Here is a 19,200-nt window from a genome sequence, read left to right on the forward strand (position 1 = left end):
AGCCAAGAATTTTGATAGTTTTAAATAATTTATATAAAGATATTACAAACTACCCCTCACTTAAAACAGGTACACACAAAAAATAATTTAGTTTAGGCAATTATTATGAATTAAGGTTATACGATTACCATTCTACTGGATGTGTGCTCTTGGTCCAAGGACAAGTTAGGTATCATTTAGTGTGCTTAACCTGCAGTACAAGATAAAGTGGCACCTAATCCATTACAAAGCCTTAAATACATTTGCTGTTGTTTCTAATCGTTTAAGTGTTAGTATATTGTAGACCCTGGTACTTGGTGTTTAAAGTTGAAAGGAGAAATTCCAGTTGAATGCCCCATCTGTTTGCTCCATTGTGCCCTAGTAATGTGTTGTCTATGGTTTCCATCACCCTTCCGCATCTGAATAACCCAGAGGACTCTGAAAATTAAAATAAAATTGTTAAGAAGCAGATAATTTTATACTACTGCAGGTCAGGTATTTTATGGGTATTTTACTTTTCCCATATAAGATTATTTTTAGTTATTTCTCTTAAGGCACCCTAATATCTTCAGGCATGTACACGTGCAAATGTGCTCCCTAGTCACACTAAGACTCTAATCATGCTAATTTACAGTTGTATTTAAAAACGGTTTTTGGTAACAGTCCTCTGTCACACTATGGATTGAGATTCTTAACTGAAGACTGTTAGAAATATGTTGTTCTTTTAAAAAGCAAAGTGCTACACAGTCTTGCTTCCTGGGTGATGTACATCTTCCTTTTTAGACAAAACTACCTGCCTGTGCTGGTCAGGTAAACCATACTAACTCTGCCAGTAACAGTTATAGCTAACTGCTGATGTGGACATGGTGTATTTTATATTGTTGTTAAAAATATAGCATCAGTTCTTCTAACTTTAAATGTGAATCCAGATTTAAATAATTCCCCCCTACCCCCCAAAAATGCTTCAAAAATTTTATAAACAGCATATTAAGATTATCCTTTTGAGATGTTGGGTGTAGAAGACTCCTATATTTCTCATGTGTCTTATATCTTTTTCTGCTTAACTGCAGTAAGCTCCTTTGATCCACAGACTGTATACTTTGAACTGTTTTTCTGGGACAAATGTTGGAACAAAAAGTCAAAGAGCAGATCTGTTGCATCCTAAAGAGAAAATAGTGCTGTGGTGTACTCCATGGTATTGCTGCATTATCAGGAAGACAGATATCTCTCTTGCTTTACGGTGGGCTTTCCAGTGTTAATTTCTGCTTGTGAGAAAAAATAGGAGGAGATTTTTCTATATGGTTAGGCTTCCAAAAGATATGTCCAGAATAGAAGATTCAGAATCAGATTAAAGATACTGGCCGTAGAATAGGGAAAATCAACAAAATCCGAGATTTCAAATAAGGGCTTGTCTGCTACATTGCTGGTACAGCCATACTAGTGTAGCTATGCCAACATAGCCCTCTAGCATAGACATGGCATATATCAACAAAAGGAGGTTTTTCTACCAGCATAGCTAAACCAGTTCTCTGAATGGCATTAGCTATGCCAATAGAAGCACTTTTCTGGTAGTATAATTGCATATATGCTGGGGATTTTGCTGGCGTAGCAGTGTTTGACTAGAGGTGTGGTTTGTTTGTTTTTTTTCACACTACTAACTGACATAGCTATGTAAATACAATTTTGTAGTGTAGACTAAGCCTAAATGTTTTTCTTTGAGCTAGCTCTGTCTGCTTGTACGGATAAGCCAACGATAGTTAAGGTAGTGAAAAATCCCATCACTGTACCTACTGACAGGGAAACTAACCTTATCATTTCATATACTTTCATTGTGTATATATAATTGGTTCCTGTTGCTTGGCTTGTGTTTTGGCTCTCATTTAATCCACACCATTAACTTGTTTTTTGCTTTCTTAACAATTCCTAGTTTCTCCAGGCCTCACCTGTGACAAGTATAAAACGGATATTTCCTTAAAGTAAGGAGAACCACTTTTCAATCTGTTCTTGAGAGAGCCAGTAATTCTGAGTAGTTTATTCTTCTTCACCTTTTGTTTTGTCGACCCACACTGCCCCAGTTGGATCACTCCAAATATTTAAGAAAATGAAGAGAGATATCAAGGCCTTCATTCAATAAATTAACTTTTAATTTAGGTAAGTTTCCTGTTGTCATTGTGCACCAGTTAAAATCATTACAACTCTGTAAGTCAACATAATAGCAGGAAACTGAGTAGCTGGTTTAAAAGTGATACTGTTAAATAAACCCCACCTGCACCCCCAATAACTATGTGTTTAGGAGAATATTTGTGCTTTCTTACTGTAGTTCTGATAATTGTGCAACTTAGCAGACTGACCAATATTTCATAAAGCTAGTATTTTCCACTTAAAACTATTACCTGCTTCAGGGAAATCCCTCTGCCACAAAAAAGTTATGACTGTTGAGATACTCCATCATTTTTTAATTATTATTTTAGCATCCATTCTAGACTCAGGTACTTAATACAGTAGTTCATATCAACATTTACAACCTATAGCACACTTAATGGACTACCAATAAAAATTAAAATAAAATTGGCCTCCTCAGCAATAGTGTAGACATCCTGTTTAGGACATTAGTTCTTTTAGTCCAGAGTGTTCGTTATTCCAGGTTAATATGTTGCCAATACGTATTACATTTCCTTTGTAAATCAGTTAGACAGCAACCTCTGGAGTTTGTGTTCTTGCTGATTGATTTTTCGCTGTCCATTTACTTTTTCTCCACCGTTTCCCCTTTCAGTTATGTTGCTCTTTTAGGAGTGGGGTGTCTGAACCATGGCTTCCAGAATATTTATCAACTTGCTTGTAAATGAACTGGTTTGACCTAACAATTGAACTAATTAACCATTCCTGCCTTATAGCAGTTTTTTGCTAGGTTTTTTTTTGGAAATATTTGTATGTGATTGCTTCAGATAGAAATTAAATATTAGAAAAGCGTATGCTATATAAGTTTCACTTAGAATGAGAACAAGTAAACATATTTTGAGTGAAGAAATTAGTTTTTTCTTATATTCTATTTCTAGCTTTTTTCTTACCTCTTCTCTCCTTCAGTCTCTTCTTCATTTCCTCACTTCAAAACTATAGTAAGTGTTGGGAAAGGATGGAGAAACTACGGTTGATTAGGTCAGGCTGGGAGAGCAGAATTGCTGCTGTAAACATTGATTGGTCAGGTGATCTGTTTACAAGAACGTGTCAGTTCTGTTATTTGAACCTACTGACATCCAACTTTTCCTGTGTTCATCATGTGTGATGCCTTATGCTCCAGACATTAAACTTCTAATCAAAAGGTTCCTGAGTTGGACTACACTTGTTGTTAACTTCAGGCTTTGGTTTTATGCCAGCCTGTACCCTTTACTGGTGTGAGATAGTTGATGACTTTTTTGTTAAGATATCTCCTTTACCAGCTCCATATTTTATGCCCTATGCTTAGAACACCTTAACAGTTAATGTTTGCCAAACAAAATTCCTTCTTCCAAAACACTTCAAGCAAATCCAACTTTGTGGAATATTCCAGTTGTAAAGGTAATTTTCTATTCTGTGTTTGTTGTAACCTGCTTGTTACTTGATTATAATCTTTTCTGATTAGGGATTCTTTTCTTTGTTTGGCATACTTTATTACACAGCAGTGTGTCCATCTGTGGTGTTATGTAAAATGTTCTTTGGAAATTTCCAAGTTTTGTTGTAATTTAAAAGTTATCTAGAGTCATTTCTAATCTAGAAACTCCAGTGTAGATCTAGGTTTTAGAGTAGCAGCCGTGTTAGTCTGTATTCGCAAAAAGAGAAGGAGGACTTGTGGCACCTCAGAGACTAACAAATTTATTTGAGCATAAGCTTTCGTGAGCTACAGCTCACTTCATCGGATGCATTCTCTTTCACTGAAATTGCACCATCAACTGAGAGTCAGAGGAACTACTTTATTATGAAGGATGCTAGGATGTAGTTATATGGTGACTAAGGGATTACCAGACTTGGAATTTGTGAAAATAAACTAATACGCACTTCGATTTCTGAGTAATATCCAAACCTTAGGGACACTGTGACTGCATAGAACTGGAGTTCTTTCTTAGTGGCAAGCATGTTCCTGTTCCTTACCCACAGACACATGGAAACAGTTTTGTGGGGGTTTGTATCTGAGGAATTTGGGTCGGTGAGTGGCCTGGTTGGAAATGTAGGGGTAGTAGAACTATTTGGGTTGCACTGAATTACCCCTTTCCCCACCCAAATTCATGAGGGGGACTGGGCACCTCTAGGCACTGCAATAATACAGGCAAATAAATAAATGAAGAACAGAAGTTAATACAGACCAATGCTGAATTTGTGTTTGCTAGCTTGTCCTTTCATATTGTGGGAGACCCAACCCAATGCTTTTGGGTTCAGAAACCTTTATGGCTGGTATGACTCTGGCAGCCTGGCTCTAAAGGAACTGTGCTACACAAGAGGTGGCATAGGGCCCCAGAGTTGATGCAGAGACATAGGAACTCTATCTGGATCCCTTTACATTTCTGCATTCTGAAGTCTGGTTGCTTCTGTGTGAGATGCAATTTCTCCCACACTCTCAGGACTTTCAGGCATGGGGCACTTCCCTACCTGGGTTATCACTTAAGTGTTTAGATTTGGTGCATCTTAGGTCTTACATTTCAGAAAGCTGCTGTGTGATAGGATCTAGCTACAATACAATAGCATGAGGCCTGGCTGAAACACGGTATGGTCTTGTAATGCACACAGCTATAACCTTGTTTGGCAGTACCATGTTGTAATGGGGACACAAAACACACTAGCTTTCTGCAGTTAAATGGGATCTTAGAGATTGCCTCTCTCCTCATGGTTTTTAACCTGGCAGTTGAGATCAGGTGGGGTGCTTGAGTTGACAATAGCTTGACTTTGGTATATGGAAGCTGGAGCTAGAGCATTCCCCAAGAGGGCCCTCTAGTTTGGAAATTACTTTTGCTTTCCCCAGGCACACGTCCTCTCCAGAAAGCCTGAGGTTGTTGGACTTACGCAGTGTTTCCAAGGCCTAGCTGTTTGTTTAGGCTTTTTTCTCCAGGGTTGTTGGAGGGATTTATTTTATAGTTTGATGTTCTTCGTAACCCTAAGGTTAAAAAACAAGCCAAAAAGATTTTTTGGTAGTATTGGGTAGGTGGAATGTCAGGCATTTCCCCCGCTCCCTATTTTAAAAATAAAAAGTGATCTGCAAAGGAGAGAACAAAATGAATAGTTCAAGAGTGTGGGTTTAATCAGTTAAAATTTTATACCCCAATCCTGCAATAAGACCCAGACAGATCGACCCTGGTGTCCGTGCACCGCCCTATTTACTTTTACCCCGTCGATTTCAGGTGGGTTCTTCACACACTCATCCTATTGCAGTATCTCAGCTTAGAGTTCTTTTCTAGCAGTTCTCAAAAGTGCAGCTTGTTTTGTAGAACTTTATGTTCAGCTGGAAGTTATAAATAGGGAGGAATTGTCCTTTGTTGTTTCATTTTTAGGACATAGGAAGAGAGGTTGGAGGCAACCTAAAAATAAACAAATTCATTTTAATTTTCTCATTCTCTTGGAAAAGTTTTCAGCCTTTCTTTTGCCTCCCTCTATTCTTTCTTCAATTGATCCTTGGTATCACACTTGATTGATCAATGGATTCACCATCCATTCCATTTTTATATTAAAAAAAGAATGTAAAGTGTCATGATACTACTGTGAAGAGAGTTACATAAAAACCAGTTGTACTGTGTAATTCTTTCCTCACTAGGTAGCTATATAAGCAGTATATACTGGGTTAAGTTTAGATTAAAGCATTGGTTTTCACTCTTTTGGGGATGGATGATGTATCACAGCCAACATGTGGCTATGCAATGCACAAACCAACCAATGAAGGCAAATTCTTTATGTAAAATTAGCCCATTGTATAGCCAACATTATAAATATTGTGTACAGAATATACATGTAGAGTACTGGTACAGAGCGATTCCTCACATTTTCCATTTAGTGCATAAGTGTGTAGTAAATGCTCTATACACTGCAAGGAAATTTTTTGAATGCTTCTGGAAGCAACTGCATGATTTTTTGCAATCAATAAAACAATCGGATATGCCAGAATAAGCAACACCATTCAGAAAAAAAAAGTTTCTGTACCTTTTAATATTTTTGAAAATGTATTTGAACAGATATTTTTGAAATCACTGAAGGGGGGGTGGGCATAATAGTTATCTGAAATGTGATACAGAAATTAGAATATTAGAAGTATCTGAACACTGGGATGAGTAACTGCACTGCAGGATTCTGCTATTGTTGGCTAGTGCTGTTTCATGAGTAGATTCTTCGCTGCCCCCTATTCTCAAATTTTGGATTGTATTTTTTAATATTTTAACCGAATAAAATTGCCACTTTGTTATTGAGAATGTCACACCACGTACCATTACTACAAAGATGTTTCCAGGTTTAAAGCTTTTGTGGCTCCTTAGTGAACAGTAGTTTCTGCCTTTACAGTTACATAGTGGAGGGTGATGATTTGTGTAATTTTCCGTATCAAAATGAAATGATTTTCTATGAAGCAATGCCCTGGTGTATGTTGTCTTAATTCTTTATGGGTGTTCCCCATCTGTAAAACGGGGACAGTGCCTAAGTTTGAGGAATGTTTTGAGAATTGAAGTCTTTAAACCATGATTTGAGGACTTCAATAGCTCAGACATAGGTGAGAGGTTTATTGCAGGTGTGGGTGGGTGAGATTCTATGGCCTGCATTGTGCAGGAGGTCAGACAAGACGATCATAATGGTCCCTTCTGACCTTAATGTCTATGAGAGTTAGTTAATGTTTTGTAAATATAAAGAACTAATAAATAAAATGTTAAATGCTCTGAAAATGTGACCAGACTAGCAGAACAAAATGTGACAGGCAGCATTTTAACATTTCTTATTCTGAAAGTATGTTGTATTAAGAATCCCTCTGATGATGATACTTTTTTGTTTTTGATAATATAATAAAAATAATTGACTTTATAACAATATTGTTTTATATGCTGGAAAATAGAATGCTGCATGATTTGATTAGAGCTAGTTATTTTACAGAATGAAGTATGCAGGGTCATTTCCACTAATCATGCTTTTGTAAGTTCTGTAGAAAGTTATTTATCCAATATTTTATTAACAGAAGTATTATTTCCAAGTATGACAACTATAATTTTAATTTTGATAAATATTAATGTAAATCATGGAAGTTCAAGCTAAAAAAAAATCTGTTAGGTTGTCTAGTCCATCCTCCTTCCAGTGAAGGATTGGTCTGTACAGTATATGTTCCAGTGTGCGTGTGTATATTTTATGCAGTACACACTGTACAGTGAATGCCGTTTTCCTTTAAGAATGTGCTCCTAGGTTCAAGACTGCACTGCATACCAAATAAAAATCTCCCACCTACAGAAATCTCCCACCTATTTCCAAATGCAAATTCAGTATGTTCAGTAGCAGCTTGAAGCCCTGCATTGTTTGCTTCCGGAAGTGTGAGCCGAAGAGGACAGACATTCCCTCTGCTCAGCAGGAGCACTAAGCTGTGTTCTGCCCTTGTTCCATTATTAATGGGACAATGTTTTTATGTTGCAGATGGCTAAGAGCTAGCAAGGCACATTCAGGACCATGATGGCTCAGTTTCCCACAGCCATGAATGGTAAGTAGCTTGATCTGGGTTCATTTATGTGGTTCGGAGAGTTCTTCTTTGTCTTTATATTTAATATCAACATTATTAGTAATTAACTGATTGCAACATATGCCTCAATGTTTTGGTCAACTTGCTGTAGCATATATACTGTTGCTTATAACTTCTGATGTATAGTCTATACTCTAGGAATTCAGCACAAGTTTGTACTGCAGTATAATTAAGAGTGCACATATGCCTGGAGCATCTAGTAATTTTAGATCATTTAAGGGGTTATTACATGCCGATACGTGACTGTATTTTGAATACTGAATGACTTCAGATGAGGAATAAACTAAGTAACCATTAATTAACAGAATAGGTATTTGAAGTTGTATAATATGGCATGGGATTTTGATATGTTTTAATTTAGATATGGTAAATATTATTTAGTTTAAACTAAAATATTTCAATTAATTGATTGTTCATAATCAATGCAGAATGTGCTCAAAATATGCAGATAAATCTTAAATATTTTCCCTCTTGATTTTGTTTTGTTGTCATGCCAAATAATGCAGAAGCTCATGTTTCTTTCAGTTTCCTTTCAAAGACATACTCCAGATAAAACTTTAAAAGATGCTATGCAACTTCTGACTATGTGTTAGTGAGTTGGATCACTTTGTTTCTAAAGAAAATAGTCTGCCTTAAAGAAACATATTGCTAAATCTGCTGAGAAACTGGAAGCTTTTATGCTATGTTATCTGGTGACTTCATTGCTATAATTAAAGCTACCCAAAAATGAAAAGGGATGGTTAGAGGCAAAGCACGCTCTATCTGCCAAGTGGGGGAAGATCTGACAGCTGGGTAAAAAATGTGCAATTTGTCTGGTTTGTTGTTTGAGGTGATAAATTTAAGAAAAACTAAGAGTTTCTAGTAGCTAATTTAGAAATTCACAACTATTAAGGTAAATTAGGGTAATTAGGATAAGGTGTTTTATATGCAAAATATAAATATTTTGAGTCTTAACTATAGGACAAAAATTTAGTTATACAGCCATGTTATGGATGTTTTCAATGAAAAGTGTAAAACCATTAGTGTGCTATTGACCAACACACTGTTATACTGTAAATGGCAACTATAGCTGCATCCAGAAGTAATGTTTCAGTATTGCTTTAAAAATTAGTATAGTAGTAGAAGTAAGAACAAAATAAATCCATGTATTGCATACATGAATTCTTGGGCAAAACAAGATGAGTACCACATTGTCTTTTCCACTTCACTGGACAGATGGGACTTAGATAGAAACTTAGTGGAGTCCTGTTTTATTTTTCCTGTTGGGCTTTTTTCGTTTTGTTTTTTATTTTTAAAGTGCTGATTCTTTGGCAGTATTCCCCACCCCAAATTCCATGGAAACCGTTCTTGTGATTCAGGGCTAGTTTATCTCTAGTTATTGTCCCCTCGCTGTCCCTGTGGTGAATCGGTGCTTAAAGTTAATACAGTCTTGTGCTTTGTCTTCACACACTGCCCCCCCACCCCTTCAGTCCACTTGGGCACTGGGAAAAGGCTGTAGGGGGCAGAGAAGCAGCACTGAGGTACAGAGCCTCCGGATCTCAAAAATTTGCTGATTTGGGGAGCTGAACGGATTCTCAATCTGTACCACAGCAAACTTTGCTCCCTCTCCCCTGCACTCAAGGGAGGAACAATGCTACGTAAACTTAAGGAGATTCACCTCAGAGAGTTTGCAGTCTACTATGTGAAATCTGCACCTTTAGTTCAGGGGTGGGCAAGAGCCACCTCGGGCTTGCAGAACCGTATGGAGGGCCGGGTAGGGAAGGTATGTCTACACTGCCCACGTTAGAGCGCAGCTGTGGCAGTGCTGTGATGTAGCCAGCATAGATATACTTTATTGCCAGGGGAGAGTTCTCCTGGCAATTAAAAAACCCCACCTCGAACGAGTGGTGGTAGTTTTATCACTGGGAGTGCGGCTTCTGGTGATAAAGCGCTTTCTATACTGGTGCTTTTCAGTGTGTTTTTTCACACCCCTGCACGACTGAAGTTTTAGTGCTTGAAGTGGCAGTGTAGACACAGCCATCCTGGGTTTTGATCTAGGAAGAATAAACCTTCCCAGCCTAGCTGGAGCCAGGCAAGGGGTATTGCCCAATTAATAGCTTCTCCATTGTTTCCTCAGGGACACTTGGTATTCTCTTGGACTGTACCTTACCTCAGTGGTTCTCAGCCTTTTTTTAACGAGGAACGCCTAAACTTAAACAGACAAACCTGCAGATCCCCCAAACCCCCTCATTATTTTGTTTCTCATTATTTGTTTCTTTCATGTTATTTTAGTAGTTATCACAAATATTACTATAGAGAAATTATTATTATTTTAGCAGATCAACAAAAAACACATCAAATTAAAATATTGACAGTTTACCTGATATTAATGATAAATTACAGCATTGCTAGGTGATATATGGGAGTATTGGAGGGATGTATGTTTACTAGCAGAGGGTATTTGGGAAAGGACTGGAGGAGCGCGTGTACTGCGAGGGGATATTTGGGGGAATGCTGGGGTGATGTACTGGGAGTGGTATTAGGGAGTGCTGGAAGGGTGGGTGTACTGGGAGGGGTATTTGGGGGTGCTGGAGGGGGTACCTGCAGCCTCTCACTCGAGGTGGGAGGCAGTGTTGCACTCCCTGTCATGGTGGCAGTGCGGCTAGCCCAGGTTTGGGACACAGTGCCAGCCCATCAGTGCCTCCCTGCAATCTTCTCCCCCTCCCCTGGCCCAGCCAGGCTCTGAGGCCCCGCAAGAGGAGCTCGCCATCTCCACTTAGCTGACGGGCCTGGGTGGGCAGGATCCAGCAGCTATGGTTGCAGGGGAGGGACCAGAGGCAACTGGAGAGAAATGTTCCAGATATGGGGGCTAGGCCAGCCTTGCATGGCAGGACTCGGGGAGGAAGTGCCTCTTCCAACCCCTGACTCACTTCAGTGGGCGTTCTGCAAAGCCGGCATGGGAAGTGCTGGGACTGCAGCAGCAGGGAAGGAGAACTAGCTCCATGTAGCAGGGGTGGGGACCTCAGCCCACAGCCAGCCATCCTGCTGCTTCCTTCCTCCCCGCAATGCACAGACATGTGGTGAGTGCAGTCGCTAGGGGGAGCTGCTGCCTCCTCGCTGCTTGGTGTCCAGAGGCTTTGCCCATTCCCATTGCTCTGGGGGGGGGCAGAGTTTGTGAAAGCCCCACTGAATGGGTCTCCTCTAGAGTTGCCAGGTGTCTGGTTTTCGATAGGAATATCTGGTTGAAAAGGGACCCTGGCGGCTCTGGTCAGCACCGCTGACAGGGCCACTGAAAGTCCAGTTGGCAGTACAGCAGGATTAAGGCAGGCTCCCTGTCTGCCCTGGCTCCACATGGCTCCCAGAAGCGTCCGGCATGTCCCTACAGTCCTTAGGTGCAGGGGCAGCCAGGGGGACTCTGTGCACTGCCCTCACTCCGTGCGTTGGCTCCGCATCTCCCATTGGCTGGGAACCTCTCAGAGGTTTCCGGCCAATGATTCTGCAAGCGCACAGAGCCCCCGGCCACCTCTGCACCTAAGAGTCAGAGGGACATGTCAGCCGCTTCCAGGAGCCCACCTGAGGTAAGTGCAACCTGGCCGGAGCTTGCATCCCAAACCCCCTCCCGAGTCTCAACCCCCAGCCCTGAGCCTCCTCCTGCACCCTAACTCTCCTGGAGACCGCACCCCACATCTCATCCTGCACCCCTGCCCCAGCCCTGAGCCCCTCCTGCACTCTGAACCCCCCCGGCCCACAGCCCCTCCTGCATCCAAACTGCCTCCCTGAGACAGCAGCCCGCACCCCAACCCCCTTCCCCAGCCCGGAGCCCCGTCCTGCACCCCAAACACCTGCCCCAGCCTGGTGAAAGTGAGTGAGGGTGGGGGAGAGCGAGTGCAGAGGGAAGGGGAATGGAGTGAATGGGGAGTGGGGCCTCAGAGAAGGGGCTGGGCCTCTGGGGAAGGGGGCAGGGCAAGAGTGTTCTGTTTTGTGCGATTGGAAAGTTGGCAACCCTAGTCTCCTCGGAAGGCAGAAAACTTGGGGGTGGGGGACGGGATGTGACCCCGCATGGTTCTCCCCCCTTTGGCCCCCCATGCGTCACCTCTGGGAGGGACCAGTCAGTTCACAGACCCTCTTGATTATACTGGCAGACCCCTAAGGATCCCTGGACCAGGGATTGAGAACCACAGCCTTATATTACTGTTGCTTCCTTTCCTGTTTGTTTTCCTCCAACAGCCTCCTTTGGTTTAACACCTTACAGTCAGGGAGGATAATATCACACAGGTTAACTGAGATGCATCTGATATTCATAAAATACACATAACTTACTCATTTTCCACACTTATCCAAGCCCATGACTTGACTTGGATTTTACTAATTGAAAACAGAGTTCAGTCTAATAATGTTAGCCTTACTTGGGTGTCCTGGAGACTAGCTGAGGCATGTCAGTGTGATTAGAATCATCTGCTGCATTTGCCCTAAATGAGAATTATTCTCTCTCAGTAGTGGATAATAGCAGTTGCTTTCTAAAGCTGAGATAAAGTTTGTCTGAAGATCCACCTGATTTTCTTATGTGTGGTAGTGCTTGAAGTCCAGAGATGGAAAGATGTTAGGTTCGACCTGGTATGTATACCAATATATTGAGGCAAGAGACAAGGAACAGAAAAAGTTAAATTTGATTTCAGAGTAGTCTTGGTCTGCAAGCGTTGTTGACTAGAATAATAACTACAGCTTTCCAAGGAGAAATACTGTTTCTTGGTTCAGAATGGGCTTTCATAAAACAGTGTGGAATGAGTTTTCAAGTTATTTATTACCAAAGTATGCGAGAAATGGAAGAAAATGAAGAAGGTTCTAATGGTGATAGTTTTATAGATGTTCTTGTTGCTACAAGAGAATGAAAAAACAAAACACTAATGAAATAAAAAGGTGAATGCAGTTACATAAAAAGCAAAAAAAAAATTAGTTGGATTGTAAACCCTTTGGGAAGGGGATCATATTTTTGCTCTGTGTTTATACAGTGCCACAATGGGACCCTAGCTGCAGGGTGCCACCACAATAGAAATTGTGTTCTGCCCTGTAGATAAAAATAAGTTAGTGATAAATAAGAACTAACTTGGATTTGTCAAGACCAAATTGTGTCACGTCATACCAGTTTCCTTCTTTGACAGGGTACTGGCCAGTGTTCCCTCTAATTTTTCCCACACATGTGCGGAATAAATTTTGTTACGTGCACCAATATGGAGGTGATGTGTGACGCATCACCTCCATATTGATGCACATAACAAAATTCATGAGGAGGGGGCGAGGGATTCGGAGTGGGGGGGCTCAGGGCTGGGGCAAAGGGTTGGTGTTGGGGTGGGGGGTAAGGATTCTGGCTGGGGGTGCGGTCTCTGGGGTGGGGCCAGGGATGGAGGGGTTTTGGGTGCAGGAGGGGGCTCTGGGCTGGGGCAGGGAGTTGGGGTGCATGAGGGGTGAGGGCTCTGGTTGGGGGTGTGGGCTCTGTGGGGGGCAGGGATGAGGGGTTTGAGGTGCAGGCTGCCCAGGAGCTGTGGCGGGGAGAGAGGACTTCTCCCCCCCCCCCCAGCTCGCTTTCCTCACAGCAGCACCTGGGCTGGGGCGGGAGAGGCGCGTCTCCCCCAGCCGCCACAAGTCCGGGGCAGGTGCTGTGGTAGGTTGGTGCTGGGGCTGGTGGGGAGAGGCGCCGCGGCAGGGCTGTGCTGGGAGGGAGGCATCTCTCCCCATCCCAGCACTGAGCCCCTCTGCGGGGCTTAAGAGGCGGCTGCGCAGTCATAACGGGAACTTCGGTACCCGCCTTGTGAATAGGGGGGATGCAGTAGATGTGGTATATCTTGATTTTAGTGAGGCTTTTGATGCAATCCAACATAACATTCCCATAAACAAACTAGGGAAATGTGGTTTAGAATAGATGAAATTATGTAATCTGGGTGCACAATTGGTTAAAAAACTATACTCAGAGTAATTGTCAATATTGTCAATATTTTGCTGTTAAACTGAGGGGAACATACCTGGTGGCATCCCTCAGAAGACTGTCCTTTATCTGGTACTATTCAATATTTTCATTAATGACTTAGATAGTGGAGTAAAGAGTTTGCTTATAAAATTTGCAGATGACACCAAGCTGGAATGGGTTGCAAGCACTTTGGAGGAGAGGATTAGGATTCAAAACAGCATTCACAGTAGGAGGCAATAGTACTGGAGAAAAGGACCAGAGAGTTAGAGTGGATCACAAATTCAATATGAGTCAACTATGTGATGCAGTTGTGAAAAAGGCTAATTTGGTGTGTATTAACAGGGGTGTTGTATGTAAGACATAGGAGGTAATTGTTCCACTATAGTTGGCACTGATGAGGTCTCAGCTGGTGTACCGTGTCCAGTTTTCGGGACCACACTATAGAAAAGATGTGGATAAATTGGGGAGAGTGCAGAGGAGAGCAACAAAAATCATAAAAGGTTTAGAAAAACCTCACCTATGAGGAAAGGTTTCAAAAAATGGGCATATTTAATCTTGAGAAAAGATGAGGGAAGGGGGACTTCATACCATTCTTCAAATATGTTAAGGACTGTTATAAACAGGACGGTGATCAATTGTTCTCCATGTCCACTGAAGATAGGACAAGAAGTAATTGGCTTACTCTACAGCAAAGGAGATTTAGGTTAGATATTAGGAAAATCTTTCTTACTATAAGGATGGTTAAATACTGGAATAGGTTACCAAGGAAGGTTGTGAAATCCCAGTTATTGGAGGTTTTTTAATAACAGGGTTACACGAACATCTGTCAAGGATGGTCTAGGCTTACTTGGTCCTGCCTCAGCACAGGGGGCTGGACTAGGTGGCCTCTCCGGGTGCCTTCCAGTCCTTCATTTCTCTAATTCTGTGGTTCTTTAATTAAATAAGTGCTTGCCATTGAGTGAGTACACCATTATGTAATCAGTTTTAAGAATGGGGAAAAGAAAGAGGGGGGAGAGTTGCATGTTGAAAATGACAAAAGGCTATTGAAAAGTGCATATTCCTCAGAATAACAGTAAATGTTCTGTTGCTGTCAAAGAGACAAGGTGAGTGCCAAGGTGGATCAACTTCTGTTGGTGAAAGACAAGCTTTCAAGCTTACACAGCTTTACAAGCTTTCAAGCTTCTCCTTCAAATCTGGGAAACTAACTCAGAGTGTCACAGCTAAACACAAGGTGGAACAGAACCGTTGCTATCAAGACATTTAGTTCTTTTGCCCAAGACAGGAAAGAGATCTACAACTTCTACATTCCAGTTATAGGCATGTTTTAATGAGACAGCACTAAATTTGTATTAGAGAATTCTGTGGTAAGAGAAGTTACAAACACAGATGAGGGAAAGTTTGGAACTAATAGATTTGTCCCAATAGCTCATGGAGCCGTAGATGGGAAGGACCTAGCTAGTCATTCTCTGTGGTATAATAAATTACTCAGATTGTAAGCTCTTTGAGGGACCATCTTTTTGTTCTCTGTTTGTACAACACCTACCACAAAGGGCTCCTAGGTGCTGTGGTAATATAAGTAATACTCTCTGGAGTCAATAGACAGGACAAGGCAGCGTGGACAGGTAATTGAAGCAGGGGACTGGAAGTTAGGATCTCATTCATTGGGCATGTCTATACTATAGTCATATACTATATATACATATATATATTCATTATACTATAGACTGTTTACAGTACAGCTGCATAGTTATGGTGCCGTACCTATGCTGCTGTAACCCTGTGATGTAGACACAGACTACAGCGACTGAAGGGGTTTTTCTGCCACTATAGGAACTCGACCTCCCTGAGCATTCTTCTGTTGCCTTAGCTGCATCTGTGCCGGGGCTTAGGTCAACATAACTATGGCTTTCAGGGGGGTGGATTTTTTTCACACCCGTGACCACAGTAGCTATGTCAACTTAAGTTTTAAGTGTAGACCATGCCTCAGCCCATTCTCTTACATGTGTTTTTACCAAACAAAAGCCCCCTAGTATGCACACACAGCCCTCAAGGCACGTGCATATTTGTGCCTTGAACCTGTGCTTGTTTACTTGGCTAAGGGGGGAAGGTCGGTTAAAGCTTGGACTGTGCTTTTGCTCAGGCTAGAACCCATCCACTTTGCAGTGAGGAAGCAGGCAAGATCATTTGAGTGCTGATAGTCCTCCAATGCCCTTCCCACAGTTCCTTTTGAGAGACAGACAAGTTCTTCCACAGTTAACACAGTTGCTTGGGAAAGAATCCTAGAATGTCTCAGAACAAAGAACCGTGGATTATGCCCTGACACACGTGGGCGAGTGCGGAAATAGTGAGGACGCAGGTAGGGCTTTGCTGTGGGAATGCTCATACTAAGGCTAGACTAACACAAATATTCAGTCCGGGATGCCAATTGTCCGAGCTAACTGTGGAATGTAGACATACCCATTGTGTGGCTTCAGACAAGACACTGAGTCTCTCTGTACTGAAGTTTCTCCATCTGTAAAATGGGGATAATATTTAATTAACTAACTTCATAGGGGTATTGTGAGGCTTAATGTTATACTTTTTGAAGTTAAAAAGCATTATATAATTACTGATTATCATGACTCACGTGGACCAGGAACTCATCTCCAATTTAGAATTATGATGTCTGGGGAATTAATTAAATTCATAGCTTACTCAAGTATAGTTTTAATTATAAATAGAGCTAAGTGGCAAAAAATAACATCTTACCATCAACAAAGAAATCACTCTTCTGAAAGTCTGAGAAATATGAAGACTTCTCTTAAATGGAAAGGCAAATGCTGTGACCCTGTTGCCACCAGTACAGGCTGCTGTGTAGCTACCCGTCCTCCAGGGAAGTAGCTGGCTACCAGTAAGAGGCATTTTACATTTTCAAGACTCTTTGCTGCTAGGCTCCCAATTTCTTCTGCAGTCATGATTATTCTATAGGGTGGATTTGATTTAAATCATGATTTAAATCACTAGTCAGGAAGACTCAATTTAATCATGGTTTTCCACATAAAAGTGCATTCTGATTGGTTGTTATAACCTTAGTACATATCCTTCACAACTCAGAGAAGGATGTAAGGGGCTTGATGTTTTTAAGTCGGTATCAATATTGGTTCTTGTTTTTTTTCCCCCAGAAGACTATTCTAGGGGTAGTCTTCATAAATTTAAAATGCATAACTTAACTGAAGGAAAAAATTAAGGAAAAAATTAGGAGGAAAAAATTAAGAAGTGAAATGTTATTTCTCAGAAGGATATTCATCCTTATGTTATAGGAGTAGCCTGACAAATAGGGTTAGAAGAAATAATTCTACCTCAACAATATTTATTAAAGGTCATGAAAGAAAGCTTATTTAAAGAAGGTAAATGTGGCTGTAATTCCACATATGTTAACTGGGGTTCAATTATGTTTTATTGGTTAAAGCACAGGACTGGGTTCCAGATTTTGCCACAGACTTTTTGTGATCTTTGGGAAATCACTTAACCTATCTGCCCTCAGTTTCCTCATTTGTAAAATGAAGATAACATTTGATTCATTACAAGGGTAATGTGAGGATTAATTCTTTTAGAGTTTTGTAAAACACTTTGAGGCCCTAGAATAGGAAGGACTATGTAGAATTGCAAAGTATCAATTTCAGATAGGCTAGTGTGCCATTTTTCATGCACAGTATTTTAAAGAATTAGAACAGACTTTCAAACTATCAGAACTAAAAAACAGTGCTTTATACCTCTTGAAACAGCTTGGATTTCCAAAACATTAACAATGAATGTTGATAGCTCATGAGAGGTAAGCAGTTAAAATCATGTCTGAACCGAAGAGACTTTGCAGGGAAGCAAGGTACTAATCAGAATGGTGTGACTTTTCAAGGTCTGATCTGTTATAACCTGCCAGAGTTAGAAATGCTTCAATAGACTAGAACTTATACTTTACGAATTAATAAATGTTTGAAGCACTGGTCCTGGACTAAGAACATAAGAACGGCCATACTGGGTCAGACCAAAGGTCCATCTAGCCCAGTATCCTGTCTTCTGACAGTGGCCAATGCCAGGTGCCCCAGAGGGAATGAACTGAACAGGTAATTATCAAGTGATCCATCCCCTGTCACCCATTTCCAGCTTCTGGCAAACAGAGATTAGGAACACCATCCCTGCATATTCTAGGTAATAGCCATTGAAGGACCTATCCTCCATGAATTTATGTAGTTATTTTTTGAATCCTGTTATAGTCTTGGCCTTCACAACGTCCTCTGGCAAGGAGTTCCACTGCTGCCTATTAAGTCCTCATAGAGGGAATTTCAACCCGTCTGCCTCGGGCAATATTTGACAAGGACTGAAATTATTTCCTGTTCTTTAAAACAAATAAATTATTTCTTGCTTGATCTTTGTCTGATTTCCCTTCACTTAAACGGGTCAAGGGAACGATCATTACAAGTGTGATCATAGATCCATAGACTTTAAAGCCAGAAGGTACCATTGTAATCATCTAATCTGACCTTGTGTACATTGGAAGCCACAGAACCACACCCACCTGCTCATAACCTCTGGCTGAGTTACTGAAGTCCTCGTATCATGATTTCAAAACTATTGGTACCAGTTGCACACGCGCAGAGCGTACCTTAATAGTATGCATGCGCGACTGGTCTCCTCAGTCCTTCTCTACCGTTCCCGGCCTGAGTCGGAGCTCAGCAGACTTGTTAGAGAATTTCTTCTCTCCCTTGTTCAACTTTTTTCCCTTTTAGTTTAGCTTACCAGTAATAGATAGGTACCTTTTTTCTCTTCTCTTCTCTTCTCTTCTCTTCTCTTCTCTTCTCTTCTCTTCTCTTCTCTTCTCTTCTCTTCTCTTTTTTTTTTTTTTTTAAACAAAAACAAAAAAACCCTTTTTTGTTCCTGTCAGCGCAGCTGCTTCCAACATGCCTGGCTCTCCTGGCGTCAAGCGGTGCTCTAACTGTAATGATGCCATCCCTCTTTCAAATGGCCACTCTAAATGTATTAAATGTTTGGCGGAGTCCCACGTCCCCCAAAATGTGCCCACTGTAGCAAGGTGAAATCCAGGGCACGCAAAGACAGGGAGCTGCGGTTAAAACTGCTCCTGCTGCAAAAATCTCTTGGACCAGCCTCAGACCCGGGCTCAGACTCTACTATCCGTGGCAGCCCCCCTGCTTCAAAGAGACAAAAGAAAACTTTAAAAAAGCATCGGTCTCTCTCACTCGCAAAGGGTATTCGCAGGGACAAGCCTTCTCCAGGTACTACTTCCCTCCCCGTGCTCCCCCGGCTGAGTACCTTTGATGCGCCAGGCTCCTCTGGTGCCGCTCGAAACTTCCCTGCGGCTGCGGCGGTCACACTAACCCCTGGTGCTGAGGCTTCAGGCTTTCAGTTGCCTGCCTCTCACACTGCACCGTTTGGCACCCCAGTGGAAGCAGTGCCAATGTATACTAGCCTGCCTGACCCGCCACAGGCTCTTCTCGCTCTCCCGGCACCATCAGCCTTCGAGCTAGCCGGCAGTGACAGGACACTCGGGACACCGGTGCAGAGG

General features: G+C 41.6%; 1 protein-coding gene across 3 annotated transcripts in view; it reads left to right on the top strand.

The window, feature by feature from the left end:
• The window catches only part of ITSN2 (intersectin 2), a 122,035-nt gene that overhangs the window by 7,534 nt on the left and 95,301 nt on the right, over positions 1–19,200 (top strand). For all 3 annotated transcript variants that reach the window (XM_084623845.1, XM_084623844.1, XM_084623843.1), the window contains exon 2: positions 7,600–7,663. In XM_084623845.1, coding sequence (XP_084479971.1) covers positions 7,633–7,663 — 31 coding nt within the window. In that variant the 5' untranslated portion in view covers positions 7,600–7,632. The remainder of the gene's footprint in view (positions 1–7,599; positions 7,664–19,200) is intronic.

This window comes from Lepidochelys olivacea, assembly GCF_965140295.1.
Source record: "Lepidochelys olivacea isolate rLepOli2 genome assembly, chromosome: 3".
Lineage (NCBI taxonomy): Eukaryota > Metazoa > Chordata > Testudines > Cheloniidae > Lepidochelys > Lepidochelys olivacea.